The sequence below is a fragment of the Kryptolebias marmoratus genome, linkage group LG12 (genome assembly GCF_001649575.2).
Source record: "Kryptolebias marmoratus isolate JLee-2015 linkage group LG12, ASM164957v2, whole genome shotgun sequence".
NCBI lineage: Eukaryota > Metazoa > Chordata > Actinopteri > Cyprinodontiformes > Rivulidae > Kryptolebias > Kryptolebias marmoratus.
Genome location: NC_051441.1, coordinates 22,696,731 through 22,707,792, shown reverse-complemented (window position 1 = coordinate 22,707,792; position 11,062 = coordinate 22,696,731). Strand labels below are relative to the sequence as shown.

The 11,062-nt window shown below is 36.6% G+C and overlaps 1 protein-coding gene across 3 annotated transcripts in view; it reads right to left on the bottom strand.

Moving 5' to 3' along the window:
• sept12 (septin 12) overlaps nt 1–11,062 on the bottom strand; it is a 122,212-nt gene that overhangs the window by 5,531 nt on the left and 105,619 nt on the right. For all 3 annotated transcript variants that reach the window (XM_017434639.3, XM_017434640.3, XM_017434641.3), the window contains 4 exons: nt 8,479–8,596; nt 3,667–3,762; nt 3,308–3,404; nt 1,783–1,834 (listed from right to left, as the gene is read on the bottom strand). In XM_017434639.3, coding sequence (XP_017290128.1) covers nt 1,783–1,834; nt 3,308–3,404; nt 3,667–3,762; nt 8,479–8,596 — 363 coding nt within the window. The remainder of the gene's footprint in view (nt 1–1,782; nt 1,835–3,307; nt 3,405–3,666; nt 3,763–8,478; nt 8,597–11,062) is intronic.

The following is an 11,062-nucleotide window of genomic DNA, read 5'->3' as shown; positions in this document are numbered from 1 at the left end:
GAAATATTCACACCCTTACTGATAACCAGGTCCAGTGTGTGACCTTGAGTGTGTATTGCTTGTTTGACATGTTGTGTTAGACCAAAACTCTCTAATATATTAAACAGATTTTTTGCCCCTCGGTCTTGGGAGCTGTCAACATGAATGTTGAAATCACCCGCAATTATTAAACAATCATAATCAATGCATATGAGAGATAGAAGCTCATTCAAGTCCGTGAAGAAATTTTTCTCATATGTTGGGGTTTTGTATAGAGTTAGTGTCAAAGTTCGTTTGTGGCCTTTTACCTCAATTCCAAGATACTCAAAAGACGTGAAATTTCCCAAAGAGATTTTACTACAGTTTACGGTATTCTTAAATATTAAAGCCACGCCTCTTCCTTTTTTGTGTTTTCTCTTCTCACTTAAAACATTGTACGTAGGAGGCGCTGATTCAGTTAGTACGATTGCTTCAATATTGTCATTCAGCCATGTTTCTGTCAGAAATAAAACATCAATATTATGCTCGGTGATGAAATCATTAATTAATAGAGCTTTAGCACAGAGAGATCTGGTATTTAAAAGAGCCCGTTTAAGTGACTTGGGGGCTGAAAGTTCTTCAGTCTGAGGTTCCTTCAGGCAGGGGATCAGTCTGAGGTTTGAATTAATACAGCTGTTTTTTGTATTTCTGTTTCTAATTAAAACATAGACCCTGATGAAAATGTTGATGATGATACTACATCTATTGAAGATAAATAGAAACAATATATGTTTCTTTGATAATTGTAATTACAGTTTGTTTTTAATGTGTTTTAAGTTATGTTAGGAAACTATGTTCCAGTAAAATTACCAGCAATTAGAGTTTGAATACAAATCTTTTCATCAACAGTCACATCAAATCAGCAGCTGTCTGAATGTTGAAGTGATAGTTCAGATATTTTGAAGAGGCTGCATGATCAGTTTAAATTATGGTTCTGAGCTCAGTGATCAGTGCCACAGTCTGATCCTGAGGCCAAAGGTTCAAGCCCAGGTTGCAGCAGGAAGGGCATCTGGCGTAAAACAATTGCCAAATCTTTTGTGTGAGTTTACTTTTTGTGGTGACCCCTGAAGAAGGGAGCAGCCGAAAGAAGAACAACAACACGATAGACAAAGAAAATGTTATACTGTTGTCTAACTGCAGCCCGTGGTGCAAAGAGAAAAATGTAGACCTATGACTGCATTCAAGTTTTGAACCACATCTCTAATGTTTGCTGAAGGTTATGCAAAATAATTTTAAAAATAGGTTCTGTTTAAATGGAATGTTTTTACCGAAAATTATAATCCCTAAATTATAGAATAAGTTTTAAAATGAATATATTCCTGTATAAATTTTTCAATTTGAAAGTTAAAACACCAACAACATTTAATCAATGTCTGAATGTAGAGCAGTGACTGACTTAAAATGACAGTGGATTTGTATTATTTGACAATGTGCTTGTTTAGAATCTTACAGAAGCAGGTATGTATACAGTGATATAAAAATGGTATGTCAATCTGAGTTTTGTATTTGGGATCTCAATAAGAAAATCAATCAGTAAATAGACAGAGCTTTTACTGACAGTTTAAGCTGAAATTGTTTTGCAGGTCATCAAGAATGACCTCAGAGAGGGAGGGGTCAAAGGCTCATTTACAGCAAGGATTGTTGTTGTTACTCTAAATTTCCAACTATTCGCCGGTATGAGTCACAAAATGTTCATATTGAACCCTTTTTAGAGACAACATTTCAACTCTTTTGTCAACCAAGAGAAGCAAAAGTCATACTCACCTGATGAGCAAATCTCTCAGGTTGGCAAACTCACAGTGTGCCACGTTTTCCACTGTGGGGGAAAAAAAACTAATTCACATTTGGCTTTAAAATGCTGCCACTGGGCACATTCAACCTAATAAAACACACGCCAAATAATCTACAGGTGTTAGGTTGGGTAGAGAGAGCGGCGAACCAAATGCGCAGACTCATCGTTGTTCCAGGAAAGAAATAATTTATTTAAAATAAAAAGAAACAAAAACAAAACACTGACGAGGCAGCAAAACCAAACAACAACAAAAATCCAAAATGCTGCACAAATGACCAGACAAAGCAAGACATGGAAGGAACCTAGACAGTGCGTGAAAGTGACAATGGACCAGCCAGTAAATTGAGGAAATGACCAGGTGTTATAGCAGAGGGTAATTAGGAGAAGTGGGCACAGGTGAGTGATTACAAACTAGGAGCAAGTAGAGATGGGCGTGGCAGGTAAACAAGTGACTGACTGAGAAGAAGTGAATAATGACAGGAACACAAGAAGCAGAAACTATACAAAGACAAAACATGAAAACAATAACCCCAAATACCAAAGAAACCTCAAAGAATAACCAAAAAACAAAACCCAAGTCCTGACAAAAGGCATAGATAACAAAAAGAAATGTTCCTATTAAAGTCTGACCTGCACACAGACCCCCCCCCCTTCTCTCTAATAGGCCACTTGTAAAATTACATACCAGCAGTGAAGCTTGTAAAGCTGCTCAGAAAAGTGTTGTTCAATTGTTGTTAACTAGTATTAACCACATTATAAGGTGTGAATGGACAGTTTCAGCTTATGTAATGCAAATGACCTGATTATAAAAAATAACTAGAGGAATTAAACTTTCTGTGAATGACTATACTGAAATTGTCTGAAGAAGCCAAAAGAAGCAGAACACCAGCTAAAACCTAAAAAATCTTATTAATCTTAATCAGGTTTTAAGATGTATGTTTCTTATGAAATGAAAAAGCTCTCAGTGTTGTTCTGTGTGGAAATATTTATAAATAATCTTAAATATTTAGAAAAGTATATAAGTTACAAAAAACAAATGCCATAGCACCCATCCCCTGAATGAGCTGAACATTTTTATATTTGAATGGTTAAAATAACACAAAGTATGCAGAAATAGTTAGATTGTACAAATAATACAAAACAGGAAAATAGTTTCACAAACACACAACATACACAGACAAAATAAAACCTAAATGCCTCTGCATCAAAAGTTAATGACTGGAAATCAACACGACAGAAAATCTACAAAACAGAAACCTTTTATTCAAAATTGGAAGCAGAAAATGTGACTATTGTTTTACAAACTGTAATGTAAAACCTCACATTCTGGGAAAATGGGAAGATTAGTTTTGAGAAGAATTCAACACATACTGTGATGGTCAAGAATTATTCTTCAGCTTTGTCTTTGTGCAGCTGTTAGAGTTGTTAAACATTAGATAATAATGGATTTACCGTGGCCACCGAATCATCCAATCAGGTGTGACACTGAAAGCCTACCTTCAATGATTCCCCACTTTGTTTTACGGCCCAGAACCTTGTTTCCATTCACCTGGTGCTCCTTATCAGTTCCCACCACAGCAAAAGGAATGCTTTTCTGGACACACAAAACCAATACACAGGTTTTCTATTTTACCTTTTGAGTTCAACAATATTGTTGCACTGTGAGCTCCAGATGCTTATCTCTATGGCAACAATGGCAGTTTAAAAATATTCGCTCCTATATTTCATTAAGATGTTGGACTTCTTGTTAATAAGCCACCTTAATACTGATGACCCAAACAGTGAAGTTTATAAACTTTACTGAACTTTGCCTCGTTCTTCTACAATCAGTAAAATTTTAGCAATACAAATCATACCCTAATCCTGTCATTGAGAGCGCGCTCTTCTGGGTCCTCATCATACTCTCTCTGGGGATAAACACAAATTCCATTTGCTGTCAAGTCTTCTCTTATCTGCAAAGAGGTCAAACAGTAAACAAAGGTTAACAGGTCAGTTTACAGCCAAGGTTGTGTATGGAGGCTGGAAACATGCAGAGTCAGACAGAGTAATAAAGAGGTGTGTAGGATACTGCTGCTCTCTTAAACCACACACCAGTTAAATCAGATGTTTAACCACACATATCTTTTCTGTATCTATGTGGTACCTCCTTCAGGACACTTTGAGTAAACGCAGTGGAGTTTAGAAATCCAATGTACATGACAAAATATGGGAAAATATATTAAGACACATACCCAGAAGAAATGGTCCAATTTTGACATAAGTTGTTGCAACAGATATGTAAATGATTCAGAGCTGGCATGTCTAAAACAGGCATCAGAGGACAGTGAAGACAACAAAACCTGTCCACATTTGGCTTCTTTTCCCATCAAACACCTGTCTGGGATCAGCTTGGGTGTGAACACTGACCCCGTGCCCATCTGCCAGATCCTGACAGTCAACTTGCTGCAGGAGAGGCTACAATGGCTGAATGACTAGAATATTCTGCACAGAATCCCTGCTTATGTCCAGGTCCAAGGTCCACACCCTGCCGACATGGGACCAGCAGTGTGCCCGTACTGCCAACTCCTTTTTTTTGCAAATGATCTGATCATAGTTTGAATGCTGAGTCAACCTTTTTATGAGTTCTTATTTGTCCTTTGTTTTTATTTGCATACTTTTTTTTTCCATTTTATTTCCTTTTAGTCTCCTTATGTGTCCTTGTTTTTTAGACAATCTTTTTGACTTCATATGTTTCTTTTCATATCTTCTTATATGCCCTTTATGTCCCCTTATGTGCCATTTTTGTCTTGCATGCTTTTTTGTGTTCTATTGCATCCTTTGTTATTTTAGTTTCATTGTGCATCCTGTTTGTCCTTTAGGTGTCTGTGTTTCCTTCATGCTATTTTTAGTCTTCCTTTTCATCTTTTTATGCTTTCTTTTTGACTTTTAGGTTTTCTTATGCATCTTTTTTCTCTTTTCATAGCTCCTTACGTATACTTTTAGTTTTTTGTCTTCTTATACTTTTGTTTGGTTTTCTTTAGCTTCCTATTTGTCCTTTTATGTCAACTTGTGCTTTTTCACTTCATCCTTCTGCTCCTCGTGTCTCTTCTTTTTTTAAACCCTCTGAATGTCTTTCAACTTACCTAACATCACTGCAGAAAAATACTATTTATTAATTTTTTGTGCACCACAAACTAGTTAATCTTTTAACCCTCCTGAAGTCCTCGTAACTGATGAGGGGAAGAGAAGCCTGTGTAACTTCGGGTCCATTTGACCAGAAGGCCATGGGAAGGTTAAAACTATCTTACCCTGAAATATAAACTTTTTTTTAAAATTCTAGCTCTATAAAGGGCATTTAGTTTTACATATATCCTTAAAACGCAACAATCTGATTTTGTAAAAAATTATAATTTATTCATTTTATGGCAATTTTTGAGAAAGTAGATTTTCCCCCCCTTCAGGATGCCCAAATGGAATTTTTCACCAGTCCCAAAAAATTCCAATCAGGAGTTTTGTGAAGATCGCCTATTGAAGCAGTCATAGGGGGTAACCTCTGGAGAGGTCTTCAGTCCTCTACAAGGCCACCTTTAACTCATTCCTAAGGTCCTTTAAAAGCAGTGGTCTTCCAATAAAATTCAGCAAATGTTTGTTTCTCAAGCAAAGGTCTAGAATATATGTTTACAATTTATGTACAGTATAAGTAAGCTCCCAGGCCTCTCTAAAGGACCCAAGCTTGAAGTGAAGTGGCTAGGACAAGATGGGTGGGCTTTTTGGTTTTTTTTAAATGATAGGCTCTCCTGTAGTCAATCCAGTCGGTGCACAGGTTTGTGTGTCTGGCCTTACAGTCTCAAGCTATGGCTCTGTGGAGCAGTAGGTGGTGCTTGGCCTCACTGGAATTTACCCTTTAGGGCTTTATGATTTTTATGTTGACTACAAAGGTGAATGTCAGTTAGAAACAAAGACAGAAATAAATAATAAGGTGAGTTGGTGGACAGTAAGTGACTATCAGGATTCTGGAGGATCTATCCGACAGAGTTTGGCTGTTATAAAGAAGCACTGGCTGCTACATTTAAATTGTAAACACACATCGTGGTGTGCAATGTGAGAGCACAACTTAAGTGAAGTCAATTTATTTATAAAGCACAATCAAAAACAACTGGTTGTAACCAAAATTATGTACCATAATAATTTTACAAAGACAAAATCAAGAGTAAAAACAACAACAACAAAATAAAACTAGTTAAAAAATTAATTTAGAAATGATCAAAAATAGAAGTAAACTGAATATTGTATCAATAAAAGATTAAATCAGCTCACACTGGGTTAACAATAACAATGTCTCACAGAAATCTTATGTTACATGTGAATAAAATGTACATGTGAAAATATGTTATAATCAATAAAAATATTTTTGGTTTTGAAGTGGTAAGAGGCGTTTCCATTGACCTGCAGTGAGGGAAGAGGAGGACAGACAATATATATTTTTGGCCTATTTTGATGACTTTCTGTGGAGTTATTTTTTTATCATACCACACTGTCAGTCAGGATGACCTCTACTGCAAAGTTACAGAAGGCCATCAGTAGCTTAATAAGATGTTCAGTCTCTGCTTTGTTTGGGAAACAAACCCTGAGTCAGTTTTATTTCAAGCCCTTAATGAGGTTTCATTGTGTACAATTGGAAAACTTGCTTCAGCTGTTAAACTCCACAGATGAAGCAAGTTAGTTGGTGCTGAGTTAGTCCTTTTAAGTGTAAACCAGTTACAACGTCATGGCTCAGTGAGCACACATGAGCACTTAGACACACCTGTCAGTGCGCAGAGAGACGGTGGAAGAAGGACAAGCTTCACATTTTTTAGAGATTCTGAGAAACGCTGTCTATCAGGCTGCTGTTCAAACTGCTAAAACTCACTTTTGTTCCAAGTTCGTGTCTGAAAAGACTCAAGCTCTTTTTAACTCTCTGAAGTCTCTCCTGAATCATACCCCCTGTTTCTCCAGCTGTCTTAGACCAGTGTGTATTTGTCTCTATCTATCTCTTATGTGTCTGGCAGATGTTTTTTTCTTTTTGTCCAGTTGGGTCAGTTTTCCTCTTCTGAGGCCCCTTTGAATTGTGGGGTACCTCAAAGCTCCATCTTAGAAACTATACTTTTTTCATTGTATATGCTTCCTTTAGAGTCAATGTTTAGGAAATATGGTTTGTCTTTTACAGCAGTGCTGATGGTCATGTGAGTTCTTTTAACTGTACTACTGGCAGGAGTCTTGGAGTGTTTTTTGATAAGGATTTTAAATTTGATAAACAGGTCAGTGTAGTAGTCCAGTCTAGCTTTTATTATTTATTCTGTCATGCTAACATCCTCTCCTTGGATGGTACAGCATTACAACTTGTTAGCTCCTAAGTTGGTGCTGTATGTATCTTTCTTGACAGTTCTCTCCTTTGACACTCATATCAATAAAATGCTCTTGAAAGTCTAACCTATAAATGGATTCCTGTATTGCAACAAATCATCCTTCACCCATTCATCAAAGCATACCCTGGTAACAATGGCAATCATCCTCATATAAGGTTACAGTAATAGAATCCAAATAACTGCCTCCAAAAATCTTCTTCATAAACTGGATGTCATCTGTTACACTGCAATTAGTTTTGCCACTGGTGCTCCTTTCAACATTCATCATTGCAGTCTTTACTCACTCGTCATCTTTTGGTTGACTAATACTTACTTTAACAGTCAACCCCCAAGCAACTGGGAAGCAACAGCTCTAACCACTGCTCTGCAGTGCTGCCCAGATTTATATAAATAATATTTATCATCATGGTTTTCAGACTGGGACATTTGCCTCAGATGTTTTCTATAGGACATCTTCCATGCACATGTAACAATATGGCTCTAGCACTCTTGACTTGGGTACACAATGACTGTGACTACTTTGGGAGAAAACTTAACAAGTTCTACTTTGAAGCAAAGCCTTAGAGAATGAGTGTCCCTGCCATCCCTGCCAGATGAAAAACTGGAAGCCAACGGAGGTGAATTTGTATGCATTCTTTTAGAATTCATCAATTTTTTAAATGTCTGTTGACCAAGCAATTTTTGATACCTTTTCTAAATTAGAACAAGGTAAAAAACATGTTTGAGGCTATATACAGTTCTGCAGCATTTGCATTTTGAGGATTGTATACTTTAGTGATCCAAAGGTTTGTGAAACAACAGTGACTGTCCAGTAAGATGAACACAACCCCCAGTTTTCCAAGATGGAGATGTGACTGAGAAACCAAAGCTAGCTGCCAATTAACCAACGTTTTGCCATAACTTTGCATGCAACTTCTCCATGAATCTTTACTACAAAGATAGCTTTGAAGTAGCAATTTGAAGACTGCTCATTAAGCTAAAACAACCTGACAGTACTACATATATATATTTTAAACTTCCAATTATTTTCCTCTGGAAAAAGGAAGGAACCTCATTGATTTACTCAAGAAGTGACATGTAAGCTTCTTTGCTGTCATAAAACAAAGCAAGGCAAGTTTTTCACTAGGTAAGTTAAGATGAAAAGAAAATGGTTTGATTAAATGCCTGCATAAAAGAAGATGCTTTAGAATGACTTTAATGTAAAAAAAAAAGTAGGATAACAGATATAAACCATAACAGAAAAACTCACACTGCAGATAAAAGTGTGTAGATAATTTGATTTACCCTTTCTTTGAATTCCTGTCTTTCTTCAACAGTGAGTGTGTCAGCTTTGGCGATGACGGGTACAATGCTCACCATCTTCCCCAATCTCTTCATGAACTCAACATCAATAGGACGTAACCTGGAAAAACAGCAAGATCTCAGTCAAAGCGTTAAACAAAAAATGATCTTTTATAATGTTTAAATATAATGCTGCATATGAACATAGTGCAGTTTCTTGTATCTTACTAGACTATTGGAGAAATAAAATTGCAAGAAAATAGGGGAATTTTGCATTGCATTCTCATTGAATTCTGAACGTTTGTGACCAAAAAAGTAAAATTGTTGTCAATTTTTATGTGCACAACTTGCAAAACGGTATTTTAGGGCATGCAGATTAATTTGTTGCCCGTTTTTGTTCACATAATACACATCTCTGCTCACTTTGTACCTCATTGGCAGCTACCCCCATGTTTATGATTTAATCTACTGGAGTGGATTTGACCAGCTCCCATTCAAGTGTCAAAACACAGCTCTAGAGCTCCAGGGTTATGAAAACTGAATAGAGAAAAGTTCAAGGTGGATTCCAGATGCCCACAATAACTTTGCAACTATTTTGAGAGAAAATCTGTTGAATAAATCTTTTATTGTTTTTTAATTTTTTTTTATTTATCCACAAAATAAGTAACCAGGTAACAGAACAGATAACAACAACAGAAATAAAACAAACAAAACAACAAAACATTAAAATGGCTACATTCAGAACAAACAAACAAACAAACAAACAAACAAACAAAAAAAGGCAAAACCATAACATTGTGTAAAATATGGTTTATTTTTGTTTAATCTTGGCAATTATTTTCCAATTTGCATTATTATTTTCTTATTTTTTAATAGTCCTTGATTAGATGTTTCAGGTAAAAGCAGAGAAGAGAGAGGGAGAGAAAAGAAACAAACAAATATATGTCAAAAGAAAGAATAAACAACTAAATAAATAAAAGATAACTAAGAGACATTTTATGTAATCCTATTATTAAATTCTCCCCCTTAACCTCTCCCCTCCAATCTTTGGTTCCACAGTGGCACCAACTCACCGGCAATGGAACGTTGTCTAGAATTATGGAGTAAATTTTATTGAAATAGTCAAGTTTTTTTTATATATTGCTGATTGTTGTTTCATTGATATCTGTTGAGTGAGAAGGCCTAGCCTTTGTAATGTACTGTATTTTCCGGTCTATAAGGCGCACCTAAAAACCTTTTCTCAAAAATCGGCGGTGCGCCTTATAATCCAGGGCCCCCTATGTGTGCACTGAATTCCAAAATCTGTCCCTGACACAGGGACGTACGGTAATGTATACAGTACCGGGACGTACGCTGGCAGCGATAAACCAATCAGAGAACACTACGTAATACATACTATAATATAATATATTTATTATTTAAAAAATGTCAAACTGCAGATGCTTAACATTTTTGTTATTTACATGTGAAATAGAGAAAAGGAAAAGGTAACCAAAACTGATTTATTTGACACTGATCTATGTTGTTTTCTGAGCCTGTTACCTCTTTAACTTCTCTCAGCAGAAAAAGAGAGAAGCAGAGAGGAGGGAAACCGGGCCAGTCTGAAGTAAACTGAGGAACCATAATGTCTCAAAAATTAATGCAAGTAAAAAACTAAAAATAACTAAAAAAGTTATTTAATTGAAATTTTTCAACAAATCTGGGTCCAAATGGAACTTAATTTGGGTCTGGATCCAGACCATGGTCAAACTTTTGCGTAGACCCCTATTTTAGAGCAACCAATCAACCTGACATAAATTCAGAGAGACATCGTTCAAACTCCACACAAGTAGGATGAAGTTTGTTGTGATCATGCAGACATCTCTAATAAGTTATTTCAATGTGGAAACACAAAGTACACATTTTTTTAATGGATGCTGACGTATTGGTATGTAGTCCTTGTAGACAAAAATTACATGTCTGTAGTGTTTGAAATTAAGCAACTGAGCTACTAAATAAACTTAACTGGCCCTTAACTGGTCCAAACACTAATTATGGAGTGGGTCTTTACAAGCTGTGTCTTATCAATTAAATGCATTGCAGTACACGTGATGTGACTAAGCCAAGAAGACGTGTGTCCAGGGGTTCTGTAAACAAACCTGTTTTAACACGAAAGAAAACACCTAAATTTATACAAAACTTGGTCCGACTACTGCACTATGAATTTGAGATCCAGGAACAAACTCTGTGGCCAAGAAGAAAACTTGACCACAGGGCGACCACGAGGAAGCCGGCAAAATGGCGTACGCAGTTCAGGTATGCATGAAAGGCAGGGATCTACACATCCTCCACCAGGAAAACAGAAATGGCAACGGGGCTCTTTCTACAAAGATTGATTGAAAAACAGCAGAATTAAGTCAATCCATCTCTGGACTTAAAACCATGCTGGATGGTCTGAACTCCCGTGTCACCGAAACTGAGGAACCCGTTAGCATGATGGAGGATCAACTTTTTGAGGTGGTCTCGGTCCGCTTCCAAATGAACTCTGGTGCGGTTCGCTCCTGGTGTGAATACAGACCGGACTCGAACCGAACTAACTACGTAAAGC